At 39.8% G+C, this 21,953-nt stretch overlaps 1 protein-coding gene across 3 annotated transcripts in view; it reads left to right on the top strand.

Annotated features, from left to right (window-relative positions):
* Window positions 1–21,953, top strand: part of MTUS1 (microtubule associated scaffold protein 1) — a 126,824-nt gene that overhangs the window by 30,231 nt on the left and 74,640 nt on the right. For 2 of the 3 annotated variants that reach the window (XM_063335414.1, XM_063335415.1), the window contains exons 2-4: window positions 2,693–4,921; window positions 7,129–7,324; window positions 19,532–19,702. In XM_063335414.1, coding sequence (XP_063191484.1) covers window positions 2,879–4,921; window positions 7,129–7,324; window positions 19,532–19,702 — 2,410 coding nt within the window. In that variant the 5' untranslated portion in view covers window positions 2,693–2,878. The remainder of the gene's footprint in view (window positions 1–2,692; window positions 4,922–7,128; window positions 7,325–19,531; window positions 19,703–21,953) is intronic. The other variant, XM_063335416.1, reaches the window with a different exon arrangement.

Genomic DNA, 21,953 nt, shown 5'->3' with positions numbered 1-21,953 from the left:
GGAAGGGCAACTGTTGTGTCTGTGCATCTGCTAATGACCACTCCTATGAAGGAGACGCTGGCTGAGGTTATTTTTTCATTCTGCCTCCTGTGGCAGATCTGAAATCTAAAGAATTTCTCATCACCAGGAAGCGTTCTTATAAGCCTGATGAACCTATTAGTACCTGCAGAGTTACAGAATGTCAATTTTTTGAGGACTAATATTTATCTAGGTTCCAGATTTTTTTTATACACTATAGTTAATCCTGAGGAATGCCTCACTTTTTATGCAGGACACTTTTAGGACTCTAAATGTGCATATGACTCTATATTTGAAGGTGGTTTAGTTGCTCATGGAAGCATTGATTACTAAAGTGAAAATTTGCTTTAAAAATAGTTGAATCAGTGGTTTGTTTCTGAGCACTGAGTGAGCAGACTTCTATAGGTACATGTACACATCTGTATATGCAACTTTAATGCACTTCCTCATGGCTCTGCTGGGTCTCAAAACTACTTTTATTTTTCGTGGAGCTTCTTCAGCATGTATTGGATCAAGGTTTACTTAACTGCCTGTGCTGTTTCAAATTTTGGCATTATTTGCTATGCAGTACTGTACGCTAACATGTCATTCTTTAAATTCTTGGGATCTCAATCTTGCTAAGTCTCGGCATATTGGCATTCCCTGTTTTCTGTAGTGAGAAAGCTCTTGAAAGAGGCAAGGCTGCTGGTTGGATCTGAGCTAACGCTGAATCAATCAAAATGAAATCTTAACTTCTTATTGCATGACTCGGTGAGCAAGCTGTGTTATGGGCTAGTCTCCAGACAAGTAGAAACTAGTTTCAATGTGCCAAAACAACAGTGACAGCAAAGTTTGCAAATATTTTTTCAGCAGTTGATTCTGTGATTGACTTAAATCAATGGAAGATTATTCAGGACAGGTTCCTGCCCTGCCTTCAGGGACTACTTTTTTTGGAAGAACTCTTGAATCTGCCTTAGGTTTCCTAATGGAAGATGAAAATGAGGGTACTGAAATTGTTCATGTTTCAATAGGGATTGAATAGTAGTGGGTAGACAAAGGATCTAGACCGGCCCTAGGGAACTAGGAGATATTAAGCTAGTCAAGGCACTTCATCTTGCGGGGAGGAAGGAGGAAGGGAGGAGGGTGCTTTCTGATCTCAGTAGCTTCTTGTTTCCTTTTTCATGATCTTTTTACCTTCTGTCTGAGACAGATGTTTAAAGTCCCATGTAACGACAAGGTTGTGGGCCAGTAGCCACTCTGTTGTGTCCATAGCGAGCATGCAAATTCCTGTAGTTCTAGAATGGTCTTAAGTGCTGCTTTTGTACTCAAAAGTGTTTACGGGCCCTACAGCCTGTCTGGAAAGATTTATACTTTTCATTGGTACGAAAAAGGATTATTTGTTTCCCAAAGCAGTCACGGATTCCTGTACAAAAATATGATCAAGGAATTATTCTTCAAAGTGCCTAATCAGCATCGAGATAGCAGGAATCTCCCATTATTATTATTATGTTTTCTGATTTTTTTTAAGCCTCTTTGACTTCTCTCGTATTGCAACCAGTATTGTCACCTTAGTTGAGATGGTTGAGAGTGCAGATCAAATATTCTCTGTCTGTCTGTTAGCTCTGGATTTTGTCTGTATGGACTCTGCTACTCGTTGTGGTTAATTCACAGTCAAATAATTTCAAACTTCAATATAATTCTCATATTAGCGTGCATTATTCTGTCCATCCTATATACTTAATCCTGATATTCATGTCCTGCTGTTTTCTTCCCACCAAACTTCAAAAGTCATTTGAAATAGCTCTTTGCTGTGTGCATCAAGGGATGAGCACTGAAGTTCGTTTTCACTGGGATCCTTAGCGTTGCTCCTGTTTTGCTGGTGTCTGATTCAAAACCTGAGCTTATACAGCAGCATTTAATCGCTATTACAATTTAGATCTCTCTTAACTTCCTGTCCTCGTGCAAACTTGCACATAAGAGCATACATGTGAGCAGACATGGACAGGCTGAAGATCCATCTAATGCTGTGTCAAGTCCCCAGCAGTAACCAGGGCTAAACGCTGAGTGAAGAGTATAAGAACAGGATGAATGTGTAGTGATTTTTCCCTAGAGTTCTCCTCGGTGCTTGCAGCTTGCGACTGAAAGCTCACAGAATCAGATTGGTATTCAGTATGGGACAGATTTTTTCTTAACATGGCCCTTACCCGCTTGTGTTTAAGCCTGTGTAAGCTTTTGGCTCCCAAGTACCGTGCAGTAAGAAGCTTCATAGCTTGACTACAGGCTGTGTGAGGAACCATGTCATTTTGTTGGGTTACCTGCTATTGGAAGAGGGAAAAATGGTGGTTCGTTCTATCACGTAGCTCCTTAGATACATTTTTTCCTGTTGAGGAGCCAAATCTTTTGCGTTGTTCTTTTGCTTGCGTGGAAGCCAAGCAACCAAGTAGCTCAGAATGCAATCTTCAAGTCACACTTGACCGCAGCTGACCAAAGGGTTCAAAAGTCGCTTGGCCATCAGGGAAGTGGAAATGGCTTGTGAAGGTAAACGTGCACAGGTGGCATCATTGCAAAAGTCTAATTTCCTTAAGGAAGTTGGTCAAAAATGGCTGCACTTGATTCAAAGACTAATAGCTTAAGAATGATTACTGTCTTAAAATCTTGGTTTGGCTAACTGCTTTTAACTTCTTTTTAATTCCAGAACTTTTGAATCCTCTTGGGAAACATGAAAACAAAGAATTACTTTTTAAATATCTTTCAGGACAGTTGACGCATTCCTGGGAAAAGCTGTTTGTTTTTTTTTTTTTTTTCTGCAAGTTTAGAGTCTGCATTCTCTGGGATTTTAAATATATATAAAATGAAAATTGTTTAAAATCTACCCTTCAAAATGAATGTTGAAAAGTCAGATGACAAAGCAAAGAATGGCCTGAAGTCTTCCTTACTTATAAGGGATGAAAATGGAAATAACTACGCATGTGACAGAACTACACCTTCCTCAAAGAATTGTGCTACCAAGATACATGGTGACCAAAATACAGTGACTGAGCATGAAGATGATACCGGTTTTGAAAATGAGATTGACTTTAGAAGTATTCTTTTAAAACAGCAGTGTATTGAAGCACTTCATCTACAGAAGACACCTGGTGAACACAACTGCGCAGGAGCTCTGCTGGGAGATGGAGGCGCTGCATGCGAGTCTTCTGTGACCGAACAGAATTGTGTGTATCCTTCAAACTGTGACTTGAAAGAAGCAACAAACTTACTAAAAGGCAACGTTGCTACCGCAAAGATGCAAAATCAGAGTATTGAACAATCAGTGCCTTACAGCCAGGCGGACTCCCAGTGTGTATTACCTCTTCCTGCTTCAGAGCAGAACGCCTGGTCCCTGATAAAGGACACGGCACAATGCCCCCTGAGCACGTTGGATGTCACTAACGTTATCAGTGAAACTCTGGAAACTGATCAAAACGATGACATGAATCTGAGGGAAATGCTAATCTCTTCTGAAGTGTGTACGAGAGGGAAATTTGATAGAACTGGCTCAGAAGGAACAGTTAATTTCTCCTCTGCAACAGTGGCTTCAGAAAGCCCAGATGCCTATTCTGAACTTGAAGTATATTGTCCTGCCTCGGCAGGTGTTGAACAGTATCTAAAAAACACTGACAAGACTGATAAAGAATCACATGAAACAGAAGCACAGTCTGTAAAACCAGCTGCTGGATATATAGATCCTTATAGGCGAGATACATTATCACCGTGCATTAATAGTCACGAAGATGACCAAGTGAAATCCTTGCAGGATACCCCTGACCATCATGAAACTGGGAATTCCAATGCTGAAACATGCATGGATAGTCCTGTAAATCATGCACACCTTCTCCTGGTAGATAAAATGGATGGAGAACAAGTATCAGAGAAAACCAGTGAACCCTTAACCAAAGAACAAAGTACCTCTGGAAGTGCTGCTCATCAGAATATGCACAACACCACTTTCATATCTCGCAGTGTACCAAAAAAGAGGCCTGTTATACCTGACCTGAAGTGCGAAGCAACTTTTGTGGTCTTCAGTCCTATGGCTGACGAAAGCGATTCTGCTCTATGTACTTCAACCCCTAAAGAACGATCAAAAAATACAACTTTTTCTGTTCCGGCTTTGGCAGAATTTGGAGACAAGTCTCCTAACCTAAGACCAAACAAGGCGTTTGTAGGAGGACATAATAGAAGGCCTTTGATTAAAGCTAGTTCAGGTCAAAATGCAGGAAAACCAGTGGGCAGGTCTCCTGTTGTGTCAACGATAACCAAAGCGAAGAAATCTGAGATTGTTAGCTTTCCCAAACCTAATTTCAAAAATGTTAAGCCAAAGGTTATGTCTAGGCCTGTGCTACAGTCAAGAGAGAGCACAGGATTAAAACAGTCTCCCCAGTCCCCCCAGCTATCAGCTGCCTCATCACCTTCGCTGGTTGCTTCCCCGAGGCAATTGTCCCCCTCTGTGAAAGTGCTGAGAAAGAAAATAGATCTAGCTAAAGATACTAAAGTGGAATTGCCTGTGAATAAGCCCCATAAGCTACATCTTAACAAACACCTCTTCTCTAGCCAAGTCGTACATGCCACAACACATCCTAGAAACGCTTCCCACAAGGCTTCAAAGACACCTGCACTAAGGCAGAATCCGGAAGATGTTGGCAAAGCGAGCTCTACCCATTCGGCATGCTCTTCGGTTTCTGCTGCCCTTCCAATGTGCGTGGAGAATTCGAAAGAGATGCTGGACGATAAAATGGAAAGTTCAAACTCTTTAATGCAGCCCTGTGCTCAAAACATCTACGCCACCGGAGGTGAGAAAGAGGAAAGCAGCAACATGGGAATTCTTCTGGAAGCAACTGCGGTAAAAGATGTGGCAAAGGAAACGTTTGACCTGCACTCAGTTCCTTTAGTAAGCTTTTTTCTTTACATACTTAATTATATGTTTTGCACATTTGGAAAAAGGGAATTCTGAATTACACAGTGCTGAATAAAAATTGTGAGATGGGTTTTGGGTATGTAAATGTAACTGTGGTGTTGACTTCTGAGGTGAAGACTCTCCCTAATAAAGGGAGCGAAGAAACACCGTTTACAAACTGCTTGCACTTGGCCTCATTTGGTGTCTTCAGCCTTACTCCATGGTATAAAAACCTTTTTGGTAAGGTCATTTTAAGACAATGCAGTTGGTAAGACTTGTAATAAAAGCAAACAAGTCTTAATTTAGTCAGACTGCTAAAATCACATAGCAATAACTTGGTGGGGTTTTTCTAAATATAACTTTTAATATGTGCTTTTATCAAGATAATTCTAGTCATGCTGTAACTTTAAATAGACATTAGAGATAAATTGCTGTTTTCAGGTGTGTTTTTTTCTTTCAAAACATGCTTTAGAACTAAATTACACTTCTAAAATTTACTTACAGAAATATATTAACAATAATATTAAGTCCCACAAAACCAGAACACCAGCAAGTTGGTGAAGCGTTTTATTTTTAACATCTCAATTTAGCTGTCTGCTTTGAATAACTTGGGAGCTTGTTTATTTGAAGTCGGACTATTAGAATAGTGAAGAGTAGCCAGGAAATATTTCTCATGCGGAGGGCATATACCTGGTTTTGGGCCGTCAGCCAGCTGGAAGGTGCAAACTTCCTGGCCGGGAGGTATGCGTGTGCTGGTTGGTTGGAAAATATTTTCGGACGAGTCAGCTGCCTGTCAGGAGAAACGTGCTGCTTTCAGATACTCTGAAGGAAGGTTAAAAGAACAGGAACGGTGGGAAAGAAAAGAAGAACTTCGGGGTTGGGTCTCGACCAAGATCTCAGGTAGGGACGCAGGGTTGGAGTCTTGGTGCGCTGTGGAGTCCCTCCTGTTGTTTGCTTGTGGGTTCAGCGGCTTATGTTAAATTGGTGAAATGGAGGAAGCAGCTGTTATCAGTAAAACTGGAGTCTGAAGTTTTGTCAGGCTTTACTGATTTCCTGGAAAACCTCCAGTAAAGCTCAGTATATGGAAGAGGAAGCTACTTCAGGTAAAACAGAAGCAGCTATACATTTTTGAAACATTACAAAATAAATTAATAAATAATATCATTGATTTTTTATATGAACTTGAAAACCTAAATTAACGGGAAAGCAAGGATAGTTTATCTTAATTCTAAAGTATTTCAGAGCTTGGATTCTGCTTTGCTTCTGGTGCTGAGGGTTAGAGAGAATGCTTTTAATTCACCCTGTCACCAAGATGGAAACCTCTGTGATATTAATTGTTCTGCTGGTACCTGGAGCATATAGAGCAATACATGCTCCATATTAGAGCATATTTCTAGAAATTTTCTAGAATTTCGTAGAACAATTTCTAGAAAATAGGCAGTAGCCCAATCAGCTGGACTAAATTTAAGTGGTCTTTGGAAAAGTACAGATTAACTTCTGAAAATGAAGATGAGGATTGGAGTTAAAAGTGGAAAATGCATTAATCTGACCAAGTTGCTGCATCTCAGCTTGAGTCACCAAAAAGCACATGAAGAGCTGTACTTTCTTATGAATTTACCTGTATGGCCTTAACTTTACAGCATGAGTGGTCATGAATTAGTGCCTGTGTAAACTGGAGCAAGAGTTCTTTATGAAATACAGATGAATACTACATATAAACCAGTTATTTTAAACCTGTCCTGTGTCCACTCCTGAATTTGTTTTATCTATGGCACTTGAACGTGAAAGATTTTTGCCTATTTCTGTGTTGTAACTTAATACCTAGACCAGGAAACCTATTGGAAGGGCTCGTAGAGAATTGATCTTGAGATTAGGTGCAGTCGATGTAATTGAATGGCTTAATTAGCATTTGGGGAGGAAGAGGAAAAACTCTGATGTAAAATGACCCCTGTAACCTCTTTAGTGTGTTTGTCATTACCAGTTACTAGCTTCAAACTAATAGTATTGTGTTGCTGAGGGCCATTCAGGAGTTGATTCTTGAGGTTCTGAACTGGAGATGGGGACAATGTGACAGCCAACAGCTAAGCATGTCCCCTGCCTGCATGGCCAGTATTTCGTTGCAGATGCTGGGCTTCTCACAGTGGTGGTGTGTGGGTTCTTTGGGGGTTTTTGTGTTGGATTTTTTTTTTTTTAAAAACCAGATGCCTTCTGTGAAAGATGGGACGACACAAGGGAAAAACACACTGAAGAAAGACCCAATCACACTACAAAGTGTTTCAACTACCAAGGTTAAAATGATGCCATCTGTGTTACCCTTGAAGAAAGGATGTGAAAATAAAACTATCAGCACAACTAAAGCACCTTCTCACAAAGGAGCTGTTCTGTCATCAAGCTCTGGTAAGAGAATTTTTCACTGGAATAATACCACTTAACTAGTTTCTTAAAATTAAGATATCATATTCAATGTACTTTCTGGCAGAACTTTTCAAATGGTACAAAGCTGTATTTTTGGTGCTAAATATGATTCTAACTAAATCACAAATTGTTAATATGGATAGAGGAAACAAAAAAGGCAAGTTACACCCCATCACTGTAAAAATCTTATGTCATAAGGAATGTATTTAGGAGGGTGTGGTGCTGTAAGAAGAAACAATATTTAAATATTATTATTTATAGTTTGGTTATATAACAGTACTTTGCGGAATTACAACTGAAATTACTTGAAGGGTGTAAAAATGAAGAGGAGAAAATACAGAGCTTGGGTACAAAGCATTTATGATAAGCAACTGTATGCTATCCCAATGGGAATGGGCCCTTATTTCAGGACATAGCATATTTTGTTCAACCTAATTTTGGTACAGCTCTATAGTTTCCAGAAAGGGGAAAAACATAATTGAAGGAGAGACTACTGCTTGAGCTGCTAATTAAGCTCAGATTGATTAATACCAAGAGCGTGGCGGGGGGGGGCGACACGATAGGGATCTCAAAACTAGTCTGTAGGCTGCTGTTCAAATCTGGTGACTGGAAACTACATTCTGTAATTGTACTGTAGAAACTCAGAAATGTTCTTTTAGGTTATATGCTTTTTTTAACCAAGTGTGGCAATATAGCTAATTGCAAAGGTAACCAGGCTATAAATGACTACACTACAATGCACTGTAATTTGAAAAGTGTGCACACCCAGCTATACCCAGTAAAACCTGTTCTTTTTTAACCCACTCAATCTAAGATTATAAAACAGTCCAAAATACTTCTCTTAATTATATACAGGTGGTGAAGCGTGATAAAATCTGCATCTGTAGCCCTTCATGGGATGAGTCCCTCAAAGAAAGTGGATATAGGCTGTTCCCTGACTTGATCCTTCCTAATGTGAAGGACTTGCTCGATGGACTAAGTACCGACCTGTAAGCCACCAATTTCTTGGAAGGCTCATCGCCTCTCTAAATACCAATTCAGAGCTTTCCTATCTGTAATTATGGTCTTAGAAGAACTGAGATGCATATAGGTATACATGTATATTTGTCCCTTAGGTTATTAATCCAGAGTAGACTTATGACACCATCGCTAGAAATATATGTAAGCATGGCTGGGTTATAGGACTAATTTCTTCCCTTTGTTAAAAAAAATAAAAAATCAAATGCACTTTTAGAAGCAGAAGCCGTTTGCTGTTGAAAGTAAAAACCTTTAGTCCCCAAGTTTCTTTAGCTAAAGCTGTCACTCCTTAACGCATTGAATGCTGAAATTATGGTAGTCAGTAGGATACCGTTCAAATTTCTTTTATTGGAAAAAGACTGCTTAAGATAAAAGCATAAAAAAGCACCTCAACATTTCAAAGTCATGCTATGATCTGATGAGACCAGAATTGTAATGCTGCCCATGAGAAGAATTTATTTTCATGCCCACCGTTCCTAGCATATCTTACCCTTCATTTTGTTTATGCTATATTTTGGTGTTACAAAGCGGGATTTGATGCGTTAAACTATTATTATCCCATCCCTTGCCAAGAGAATTCTTAGTTCCTTGCTCCCTGGTAAACATAGTACCGATGCAAATCGGAGGATGGGTGTACAGGGTGGGAGAAGGAAGGATGGGAAAAGGTAGGAGTTAGTTGGTACGAAAACCCTGCTGTGTTATGTGACCCCACCTTTCAGGTAAAACCCTGTCCGCTGCTGCTTACCCCATCTGTTTTTAAAGTTTTTTTGAAGTAAAACTCTACGTACGCTTATTGTGGCCATGTGGCAGCTTCTAAACCAAACTCGGTTACCTGTTCTGGCTAAACCCATCCTGTGGGGAATAACTATTTCTTCCGGTTATTTGAACACTTTGGTATTAAACTTGTGCCTTGATATAATTCCAGCAGTGCCGATAAATAACTCAGTAGCTGTACAGTTGGTTGCTGTCAGGATTTTTCCAGACTAGAGATGAGCTAAATCCAGGATGGAAAGAACTTCTGGAGGTCACCTAGCCCAGCCCCCCTTGCCTGTAATTGGGTCAGCACTGAATTCAGACTAGGTTGTTCAGGCATTTGCCAAGCCAAGTCTTAAAAATGTCCAAATCCTAACGACTTTTTTGCTTCCTGAAGTACTAACATAAATGCAACTAATTCTTAGCCAGTTGCTGGCTGTATTCGGGTCGTCGGGCAGGAAGACAAATTGGTGTAGTGAGTCCATTAAATACTCTGAACAAGAGAAGTGGTGGTATAGCTCGGTGTCATCTCTTGCATGTGGATGTTGAGGGAGAAAAGCAGTCATTCTGTCCAAAATATATCAGTATATGTATTGTTCCCAGAATAATCAAGAGCTTGTGAGCAGTGAATTGTATCATGCACTGTCATTTCAAGTGGGAAGCAGGAAACTCGCCAATAATCAAGAAATAAAAGAAAAAAATGCCCTGTATAAAACACCAATTATAAGATCTTTGCAACTTGGCAGAGGTTGAGATTTTTAGTAATTATTCTTCACTTGTAAATGTAAACTGTAAATTTTCAGTGGCAAGACGCTAACCCAATAGGAAGCATGTCTTCTAAGGAAATGCCCTGATCCTCTCCCAAACAGAAGACAGCAAAAGGAGAGGAAAACTCGTATCTCAAGCATTATATTTTTGTGAGGTTATTCGCAGAGCGCATTAAGCTAAAAATAACTTTATTTATTTCAAAACGGTTGCTGGCTGCAGTTCACCAGTATTGGTGTATCTTGGCTGGAACTCAGAGTTTTTGCTGAATTAAACTGGTTCTTTAAAAGGTGAGCCCAACTCGATTCAGTGTATCCAAGTGGTCAGTGAAATGGCAAAGCCCCATTTCTGCAGTAAATCAAGAAATTGGGTCACAGTTGCAAGCTAGGTGCCTCAATTATTTCTGTAACTATTTGTTTCCATTCCTCCATAAGACAGAATGACCTGTAATCACATACTCATTCTCGAACAAAAATCTTAATTCTCTACGGCTAATTTTTCCATGGTGGTGTGCGTAGATTTCTGTAGTACTGGATGGGAGGCAATATGCCTTTTGCTATGTTTGCTATTGGTCAAAACACTTATTAGAATTCAAGACACAGAATAAAATGTTTGAGTTACCTGGTTCTTACTGGAAGGCGTGTGTAACTTTGTAATCTGGACTTTGAACCAGTCCAGAAATGAAAGCAACTATTGTTTTCGTTCCCAGCAAATGCACACAACCTTCTAATTGGATGTACATAACCACTGTGGAGGAGTAATAGCCGGCTAATAGTTGAGGTATTATGGTTTGGGAAGAGCCGTGTCTTTCTCCCTCTTAAAGGGAGGGGGGGAAGGGCACTGGAGAAGCCAAGGAGTATTTGGTGGTCTCCAAGTTTTTCCACTGTCAGCCTGCCCCTGCAACCACATGCTACCACCCATGCGGTTGGATGGAAACGCTGTGACAGTTTGAGCTGCAGGAAATTGCTTGATTTGTGTTTGAACAGCGTGAAATAGGGATATAAATTATTTACTTTAGATCTAAAAATGTGAATGTCCACCACAACTAGTTGTGTTTTTTTTTTTTCTCTTAGTGCTGACTACGGCCTACCTATAAGTATGTAAAGGAATGGAGCTTTACCTGCAAGTTAAGATTTCTGATAAGCTAATACTTTACCTACCCTTCTGCTTTAAAATAATACCATTGCTTTAAATTATTTTCCACTGTGTGAAGCTTCACGTTGTTGTTGATGTCTTAGCTATGAGAGCTCTGTCAAGCCGTATGTGTAATTGAAACTATTTGGGGATATGAAAGCAGCAAAAATATTATTCCTCCACTTACTGTTAAAGACTTCCAGAAATTAATGTAAACCATGTAAATCGTCTTTGTAACTAAAACGTCTTTAACCATCTGACAGTTATTTCTGACGTTTTAGGTACCATTTTGTCTCTGATTTAAGTCACTGATAGCCAAGTAAAGCCCTGTGCTTTATTTACCTTTTCCATGAGTCTAGTCCAGTGGTACTCCCTCTTTGGCTTGCTAGTGTTTTCATAGCATTTAACCGCAGTAATGAGAGGTTGGGTAGTGGGAAGCTCAACAGTCAAGAGTTCTGTGTTTCATTTAATATTTTGGACAAGTGAGACCCATTCCGTATGAAAAGTTGATCACACTGAAGGACTTCTCCAGTGTTCTGCAACTAACTGAAGCACGAGGGAAAATAATTACCCATATGCTATAGGAAATACGTTTCAGTTGCATTAGACTACAAAAAGTTTAGTGATGCTTCGAAACACTGATTTGCTTGTTAGTTCATAATTGCTAAATTCCTTATACTGTGTTTTGGTTTGATTTTACACTTAAATGTGTAATTCAGAGAAGCTTCCAAAGTTAAAACCAGAAGAGGCCGTAACAGATTAAGGCTGTGTTCATTGAGTGTTGTTGCTATTTATTGCACAAAGAAAGGCTTTTCAGATGAAAAATTGAAACCAAATGGTTTCAATGGGTTTTCATACAGCTGGAGATGTATATAAACTTGGTAATTCAGTATTTTTTTGCCATAGCCTTTCACAATACTAGTGAAGCGGAACCAAACCAATTTAGTTTCAATAAGCATTCCCATAATCTTGAGTCTATATTCTGACACTGAACCAGGAGCTAAACCAAACATGGTTACTGCAAATCATTTTTCAGCTTGTATCATTCTTGCTGTCTACCATGTGACTCTGAAGTTGGACTGACATGATGCCAAGAGGAAACAAAATATTTTAAAAGGCAAACATAACTTCCAGGTTTTCTGGCCTGAAACGGTCAGGAAATGCAGGACTGGAGAGTTACTTGTAGGAGTATCCATGTACTTTCTCAAGAACAAATCTGAAATACACCAGAGTCTATAAATAAGGCTTAAAATTTAGTTTCAACCAGTTTTTTTTATGCTTTTTGTTTTTTTTAATTTTGCAGAACAGCCAGATTTTTTCATGGATCCTAAAAGTAGGGTCCTCATACTCTTAACTTATATAACATCATTATTTGTCCTTATAATATTTGTCCTTGAGTCCAGATTACTTGGTCCTCTCTTCCCTTTCTTTAATACACATGTAGTGCTTCATTACAGTAATTGAAGCCTGTGTTAAAAGTGAATTTAAAACTCCCGTATTCACCTTCCAGAGGTGTTGGAAGAAGGAGGAAACCCATACATGGGTCTCCATGGAACACAGGGTATGTCTGTAGCATGACGTAAAGCTTGTCTGTCATCCCTCTTTGGTCATCTTCATCTAGAGAGCTCTCCACTGCTCCATATGGAGCTCCACAATGACTGTTTCTCATAACTGGTCCTCTTTTAATTTCCAGTATAAAGTTACCGTTTTGTAATGTACCTAATGTATCTGAAAGGACTTTTGTCCAGCTGATCGGTTTGTGAGAGCTCAGGAAGCAGTGCTAGTTGTGAGGGCCTAGGAAGAACCTCACAAGGCGTCCCTTCTGCCACTTGAAATCTCCAATTGCCTGAGTTGGACTTCTGTAGTAATGTTTCCACTCCGCTTTGCCCTCATTTCCTGGCCATCCTCAACTGGAGTGTCTTGCTGGAAGGTGCCTGGAGCAGCGTGTGTATCCTTGTGGCAACCATTGACCTCTAAGCCTCTGCCCCAGGTGTTGGTCATTCAGGTACAGAATGGTCAATTCACATTTTGAAGTCAGAAAGGAGCCATAAAACGATGCAATCTGAATTCAGCATAATCAATTTGGGTTTAGCTTTGCCTACATACGCTAACAGAAAAACTTGCTTTGACTAATTTCTTTTGTTACGCCTCATTAACAAGGAGCTCTCACCACGGGAGAGATACCACTCATGTTTTGGAAGCCGTCCATAGGGTTCAGCATAAAAACACCCATTTGGAATACATTATTTCCTGTTCAGTTTTATAAGTCAAATGGACCATGAGAAACTTGTAAAAGCAGAAGGTTTTTTGTTTGTGAGGTAATATGAGATCAGTTACAATGAATGATTTCAAAGCAAGTTGATAGATTTATCTCTGGTTTGGTAGCCTTAGGTGTGGTCCTCTGAGATTCTTGGGGTAGTAGAAGCAGCAGGGGGATGGTAACGTTTGAAGGTTTGAACATCTTTATTCCAAAGCTTATGGTGTTTCCAGTATTCTGTTGACTTCCAGCATCCAGAAAGGAGCATTTCACCCTTTCGTCTTTGTTTCTGGGGCCATCAATGACCATACTTAGGGAATTAAGTTTTCACATATGTCCCCAGACTTTTTACAGGTGACTTGTGACTAGCCACACCAGGGTTTCAATGCATTATACCTGTAGGAAGAAACGTGATCGTACTTGCAGAGGCTGATACTAACAGTCCACCTATCAATGCTGTCAGAAACGTGGATGCAAGTGTAAGAACATTCTTCTTTAGGACTGAGGTGTGCACCAGTTCCCTGCAGGGGAATTTCTCGGTACCTAGTCATTTACTTGCAAGGACATGCTGGTGTGTCTTCAAATAACTCTTCACCTCTGCTGGTTAGTTCTGAATTCTCTCGGTGTGGAGGTAAAGGAGGAGAGTAATAGGAATCCTTGTCTTCCTGAAGAAAACTGTATTTATGTTTACAGTAAGGTTCCTTCTTCATGCAAGGAATGCATTAAGTTTCTCCTGCAACAGAAAACTTAAAAAATTTACAGATAATGTGGGTATAAAAGCTGCAACTATCATTGCCCCATCCCTGGAGGTGTTCAAGGCCAGGCTGGACGGGGCTTTGAGAAACCTGGTTTAGTGGAAGGTGTCCCTGCCCAGGGCAGGGGGGTGGAACTAGATGATCTGCAAGGTCCCTTCCAACCCGAACCATTCTATGGTTCTATGAAAAAATTCTCAGCGTATAACATGAAGGGGTGTGTGATGTGAAGAGCAGGACAATAACGAAAATCATAACTGGATGTGGTCGGTGGTTTTCTTTTGCCTCAGCTTTCTTTGTCGTACATTGATTTGACTTGTGCCCACAACTCCTAAACGGACAGAACTTTCCAATAGCTGGGTTAAAGCTAGAGGTTGGGGTTTGTTTAAGGCAGGATGTAAACAGCTCACAACAGTCTCCTGGCAAAGCTGGAGTGGACAAGCTTTGCCACCACTGTGCAGCTGCCCTGGGAAGCTGGTGTAAAGCTACCTGCCATCTGGTGACTGGCTCTGCCTGGGGCCATAGGAGATGACAGCGTGACTGTGTGGACGTGATCTCTTGTGGGGCTGCTCTAGTTCAGCCTACAAAAGGAAAAACCTAAAATTGAGTAAATCCGGCAGGCAGTACGATAGCAGACTGTACTGGAGGTGGGAAAGCAGATGTGAGTTGGGACTTGAGGCCAGGGAGGAGAAGGGCTATTTCTAGATGCTGGAGAGGTCACGGGCAAGGAGTTGAGCCTGAGGGGAGACTGGGAAGGGAGGAGTCTCTCTAATTGTGGAAGGGTTCAATTGTGGGAGGAAGTCTGACAAATTCCATAACTGGGCCAAATAGGAAGGGAAAAAATTGAAATTTAACAGCAGGCGTACATGGATGTTGTTTTCCCCCTCTAATTGAAAACACCCCAGTTGCTCTTCTGACAGTGGGAGCGTTTGGAGAATGAAAAGAGTTGGTTTCATGGTGGTGAACTGCTACTATAATGCTCTATATATAATATATAGAGAGAGTGCATATATATACACACACACTTATATCACTGAAGATCAATTTTCCAGTTCTAGTCTGAGAAGACTGAGCTGCAAGAGGAGGAATGCGTGAATACCTACCCACATGGCCGCTGGTAGCCTGGTAATGTTTTTGTCTCTAACTTGCTGCTGGTTCCTTGATACCTGTGCCAAAGAGGAGCGTTTCCCTAAGGATTGTAGGTGAATGGGAACAATACTGCGGAAGTCTGCATAACGTGGGGAGCTGGGTCTTGCCTTAATCTGTAAACTGTTCTATGATCAGGTGTTATCCCCTAAACAAATGAATCTCTCACGTAAATATTTTTTAGACCCAGTAGTAATTGTAACATTCCCTGTCTTTGCCCAAGTTTATGTTTAGCAGTTGAGGCGTTGCTAGCAATATAACATAACTGTGCCCTGCTTTTTCTTGATAACTTTGGTAGTAATTTGAGACTTCAAAAGGGAGAGATAACTAGAAAGATTATCTGTAAATCTTTGGTAGAATTATGAAACATGCTGTAACCACTCTTTATTCCTCGAAGAAACACTGATATATGTATAGTGTAATAAAGTATAGCTAATACTGCTGAATGGCTAATCAGGCAACCTGGGGGGCTTGCAGCCATCAGAAATGAGTTAGTATTGCTGCTGCTTTACAGTGCTCTTAATAGCAACCATAAACACCCTTACAAATATGTTAAGATCGGTCTGCTGGAAACAATACCAAAGTCCAGTTTGTCTTTCCATCATTTACCTGCTCCTTTCAATAGGTGCCAAAAAATAGCATGTTTTCTTGAAGGTTTGCTCCCCTTGCTTTATAAAGACCTTGTACTGTAGGCTTAGACTGGGTTTTTCATCATAATTTAAATTATTTTTTTAAAAGCTAAGAAGTTTAGCAGTTCTAAAATAGAACCCTCTGGGTTTTTAAACTTGCAGGAAAAATCAGAAAGCATAAGACAAAAATCCAAAATTCAACATATTCAAGAGATAAAGCAATGAAAGGCCAAACCAACTATTGCTGTTAGCCTTAGGGTTAAACAAAAACAGTAACAACAAAAACATTCTTCCAAAGACTCCTTTTGCGCTTAGTCTGCCCTGGGTTTCTGTTTGGGAAAGGCTTCCAACCATTCATTTCCAGGTGTTGTGTAGCTCGGTGAATCCCAGTTGCTCTGTGCTCAGTTCTAGATGTGAAATGTGTCGATCCAGTTTGAAATGGTGGATTTGGTGAATACGTATTCAACTTGACAGTCTGCCTGGTGTCAGTGAAGTCTTAAGTTCACCACTACTGGCATATGTTTATTCTCTCAATTCGAATTTTTTAGGCTCCAGTGCTATTTAAAGGAAGCCTTAATTTATTCTTATCAATAACCACCCATGAGAGATTCATATGAGAGGATGATTATTTGAGTAAGGATATGAAATCTGACTTCAGAGTCTCTTGAAAAATGAGCTTTGTTCCTTGCTTATTTCCATTCCAGTACAAGAGATACTTTAACATACTTGAAGTAACGTAGTTGTTGCGTAGAGACTTTTTTTTTTTTTCTAAAGAATTGCCAGCTCCTTACTTCACTGTAGAGGAATGTGATATTTCTAGTATTCCACTTCAGTGACTAGATTAAATAACTGATGAAAGCCTGTTACTTTGACGCTATTGCTGGTTGTCTTTATAATTATGGTTCACCAAATATCCTGCTTTTGTGCTTGTTTCCAGTACTTTTGTTTATATCTTCCTGCTTCTGTCTTCAAAACCTCTGCATCTAATTCTGTGCTCCCCTTTCTTAGGGAATGGTAATTGTAAAAATATTTTGTAAAACCATTGTTAGTTGAAGTAACACCTGGAGTAGTTGCTTAATGATCTTGTGTCATGGCTTAAAAGAAATCCTCCCTTGAGCTGGGCTTTTGAAAAAAATGTATCTGAGTGCTTGGGTAATTATTTTAATGGAAGCTTATAGGAAAGCGCCAAGCAGGAAAAGAACTAAGGAAAGAGCAAAGGTCGTCTGTTTGCCGCGCTTCTGAAACTGGCCATCCCAGAGCTGGCTGTGGGTTTGAGTTCAGGGCTGGTTTAGGGCACTGCTGCATTCCGGTGGCTGCAGAGAAGCCGGGCTGGCTCCAAATCATATACAGGGCACACGCTGTACGAGAAGAGACGCAGCTTTTTCACGTGCTTGCCTCAATCCCTCTTGTGAGAAAAATCACTGTGAAGAAAACAGGATTTCGTTCCCGTACCTCTTGAACTGGATGAACGAGTCCAGCACAATAGCAAATGCAGTTGATAAGCTGCGTTTGTTCCTCTCGCTGCCTTTTGAAATATAAACCTTTAACTTAGTCATACAAACTTCTCATGCGGTGTAGGTACAGCTGCCCCTTTCTGTTTGTTTGTTTTGGGGGGGAGCGGGGTTTGTTTGGTTTTTGCACCTTGTTTTGCTGAGAGGCTGTTTAGTAAAGGAATTTCTGACTAGTCTGGATTAATTACTGTTCTGGTATGTTGATCCATTAATGAAACAACCTTTTTAGAAAACAATGTGGAAAGTTTTAGAAAGCTGTCGCATTTGTCATATGAAGTTTAGTTGTCACAGAAACTTTTTTGCTTTTTTTTTTTCTTTTTTTCAAACACAATTTCAGATACGTGGTCTGGAGTGCTGTTTCAGAGATGTTTTCAGTAAGTGAGAGCTTGTGGGTTATGGTGTTTCTCATGGCATGACAAAGGCTGGGGGCTCTTTAATGAGTTGGAGATACCCAAGTGTCCATTGCAGTAACTTACAAAAAATTCTAAAATATGAGTGATAATTTTTGTCTTGGAGATTTAATACTGTGCAGAGTCGCAGTTCTGCAGCTCTGAAGAGAGATCTGACATCAAATGTGTTTAGCGACTCATTGAAGCTTGTGTGGTATATTCCGTGACCTGTATCATCTAATATCCTAATGCATGTTTAGTATATGTTGTATGTAGGATTTCTCTTTTGTTACTGAGCTGATCTGCACGGAGGGAAATAGCTTGGATGTAGCTTCCTTTCCTAGTGCTGTTCCTGGTTTTCCCTTTTTGAAACGGTATTTTGGGACAAGTTATCTAATCCTGTCACACCACCTACTGTTGAAAAGCAGACACTGGGCGTAAATGTCTTTCTTGCCTAGATCTTAATGTAATCCCCTTAATGTCACGCTTTCTTGGTCCTAGTGCAAATTGACGGTTTCTTGGTCACTGGTATTTAAGAGTGGAGATCCTGCAGCAAAACTGATGTTGAATAAAGTGGAACTACTAGCTAATTTTGTCATATTTCAGCAGTCTCTTACATAGCTTAAGCAAAACTGAAATGTGGCTTATGGTGACAAGAATAAAGGGAAGGGTATTCCCTTTAAGTAGAAACTTGAGTGTTCTAAGTCAAATCTGAAACACTGTAGTCATTTCTTTTTGAGTAAGATAAACTATGTCTGTCAGACTTGAGAATGGCAGTGACATCAGAACTTAAGGTATCTCGTAAAATAACTTTTGTTATAATAACAAAATATTTTTGAAAAAAAAAATTAAGCCTATCTTCCATATCTCTTCTTGTTTTTGTACAAAGTAGAAAACCTCTTTTCTGTAGTTATTGCATAGTTTAAAGAGCTTGAGATCAGAGCTGACAGGAGTCAACCCAAGTTGACAGTGGTGACAAGACAGGTCTGTGTGTACACAACTTCTTTTGTGCCATTGTAGTGTTAACTGGGTGCACGCTTTTCAGAAACAAACTAAAAGCTTAATGTCACTAACCTCAAATTTTCTTGCAGAAAATGTTGTTGCTTTGTTAGTAGTACAAGGGTAAGCTCCTGTCTGAAGATGGCACACCTGTCCCCTATGTAGACACTCTTCCTATTTGATTAACTCAGCTATTGGGCATTTGTATTCAACAAGCTCAAATGAAAACAGCAATTAATGCAAAAATATGTCTGCATCAGTTGGCCACTAAGAACTTGGTTTCAGGGAGTGCTGTTTAACTAGTTCTGCAGAACTAGTCAGTTTTCAGTACATTATGTGAGCACACCACTTGATACTCTCAGGCTGTGTTAGTCCTTGATGGGATGTGCTCTTTTAGAGCGCAGATGGGGGGGTGGGAATCTGTTTTGGAGGTGGGAACAAACAAAATAATCTTTCTTGGATTGTCTTTGAGATGGAGGTTATAATTTTTATGGGATTGCCAGTACAGTGAACCATAATACATAGAGGTAGGAGACTGCAAGAAAGATTTCATTTCTTTTTTTGTGCGTGTCTGCCTTGAAGGCCTGTCTGTAATGCTCTTGACTTGTTCCTGAGGTCAACATGCAGGTAAAACGGGATCCTGTAAATCCTTGGAACTGTCTTTCTGCATTTACAATAACATTTTTTACCATGTCGATGTGAGGTAGATTAAACCTTTTACATGTATTTTTAATGTGTGAATCTTTTTACTTGTAGGCATATACATAGAAGCAGCAATTGTTTATTTCCAACTCCTTTATTCTTTTCTCTCCCTTCCTTTCCCCCCTCAATTGACAGGTACAGGTTCTTTGCCAAGAGAGAAGCAAGCCTCCGTGAAAAATTCTCCAGTCTCCTGGGCTAGCTCCGGTAAATCGCTCACCAAATCCAAAGTGCCTGTCAAAGGTCTTCAGAGAACACCTAGCATCTCGTCGGTCAGCAGCACTCAGAGCGAGCAAAGTCTTTTCAGCAGTAAGTATCCGTCAGTATACGGGTTTTAACTGACAGCCGGCATCAGCTGCTTGTTGAAGAAAAAAATCCCCTTGAAGGGAGTGCTGCCTGACAAAGGCCTGTGTTAATTCTCATTGTGCAACTTATTATTAGTGCTAGGTCTCTGGGGCTCTTAACTTACAACTTTCCTTCTTGAGACATGTCACCTGAAGGAGCTTTAAGCCTTGGATTGTGGTTTGATGAGTAGAGGTTTCAGTAAAGCTCCTCTTCCATCCCGAAACATCACAAAAACAGCGGCTCTTCTTGAGCAGAAGTTTCCTTATGTTTACTTATAGCGTAATAAGAAATGTCTGAAGGATGTGAAGGGATTACATGTTGTAATACTTGGAATGGCACATTACAGATTTTTGATACAAACAGCTCTTTTTGAACTAGATTATATCTGTTTTCAGAATTTTAAGACAAAACGTGTAGATGAGATCAAAAGCAGGTATGTGAAACTGCTTTTAGAATATAAAACTTTGCATGGGTAGACTTCTGTGGTGATTTCTAAGGTAACTGTAAGCATTGGTGTGTGATCTGAACCAAATCCATCTTGATTAAAATTAGGGAGAAAAATAACAGAACTAGCTTTGACTTGAAGCTCTACAAAGGGTCTGTACCAGCAGGTGTAGGAGTTCTAGGGGCAAAAACCTGAAGGAAGAAACACACAACTGACTGTCAGATATATCAGTATTCCCAGCTACACGTATTCAAATATTCTGTTACCATCGCGTCGTTTGTTATATCTTGGATACCGGGCAAAGGCCTTTCCTTTGTGCCAGATGTCATTTAAAGCTGTCTTCAATGGACTGAAAGAGAGAACTGTGATTTAACATACGTTTGTAGTTTATGTATGCGCATATACATGCATATGTATATAACTCAATTTTCTCTTGCCCTTTTTTCTTCCCTGTAGTGCCTTCATTAAAAAAACCTAAGACCTAATATATTCCTCAAAAGAACGAGTACGTGCAATAAAATACGCAGTGCCTGTTCCTGTGTAGTCGGGTCGGTTCTGTTACCGTGACAGCCATGTTGACTTTTGCTGTTCAGGTTTAGGATGTATCTGGCATTCCTAAGCAGCTTTGTCCTCTCTTCATTTTACTCCCTCCTGTAACAAAGGGAAGGGGTCATCGCTTCGTAACAAAGAACGGTATTCAGATTAAGTATTCAAACAGATGACTCCTTATTTAGCCTGATTTGCTAGCTGGTTTAATCTGTTTTGTCCACTGCCTTGAAGCTTACAATTTTTTCCACTCCGATTCATGAAGAGCAAGCAGGGAGCAATATGAGAGGTTGAACATGACTGCAGTCTCTTTGGCTTTCAGCTTACTTTGATCCTTTTTAAATGACTATACCCGGAGGACTCCGCAGTTGCACAGAAACTAATTTTTCTCCTGTTATTTTCATCAATTCTACACTAACACCACCGACTGACTCAGGAAGCCACTATGATATTACCTTACTGACACTGCTGGTAGTGGGATCTTACAGCTTTTGTATTATTCCTTTGTTAGCCACGTTTACTGGGAAAAGAAGTAGGTTGTATTCCTTTTTATTTCTTTCTTTTTTTTTTTTTTTAAAGCATGTATTTTTGTGGAGGTTGGTAAACGTATGCAATGTTTTGACTTGCTGATTTTCCATGAGATGATTTTTCTTTAGTTAAACTGTTACACTTGATGAGAATGATTTAAGTCTGATGGTCAGGTTTTGTGAGTATAATGAAATTAGGTTAGATATGATTCACATACTAGTATAGTGCGGTTTTTGTGACTTTATATCAAATTGAAAAGAACTAATGACTTGACGTTGTACCTTAATGTTTTAAGTACGGTGTTGTTAATGTTTTTAATTATTTCATTTCGTCTACTGTACAATAAGGTTAGGAAAAAAAATCCATACTTGTAAACCTAAAATGTTTTTTAGATTGATGGGATGCACAGAGATCAGGAAGGGAGGCTTAGTCTGTGAATGTTATGAAATTTAGGACAAACTATTGTGATCCTGTCAACAGTATTGAATTGATGAAGTCACTTGGCTTGTTTTGCTTAAGGAGTTTGCCTTGTGTTAGCGGAGAAAAAAAAATAATTACAAAACAGAGCGTTTCTCCTGCTGTGTCAGCTCAGCCCTTTGTTATGGGATATCCTTGGATTGGTAATTTCCTGTGGCAGCATTAGAGAGTTTGGGTTTTTTTGTCTAATGAGCACTTGAGTTTTATGATTCTTTTCTC

The sequence above is a fragment of the Chroicocephalus ridibundus genome, chromosome 5 (assembly GCF_963924245.1).
Source record: "Chroicocephalus ridibundus chromosome 5, bChrRid1.1, whole genome shotgun sequence".
Classification (NCBI taxonomy): Eukaryota; Metazoa; Chordata; class Aves; order Charadriiformes; family Laridae; genus Chroicocephalus; species Chroicocephalus ridibundus.
This window is presented reverse-complemented; position numbering and strand designations above follow the sequence as displayed.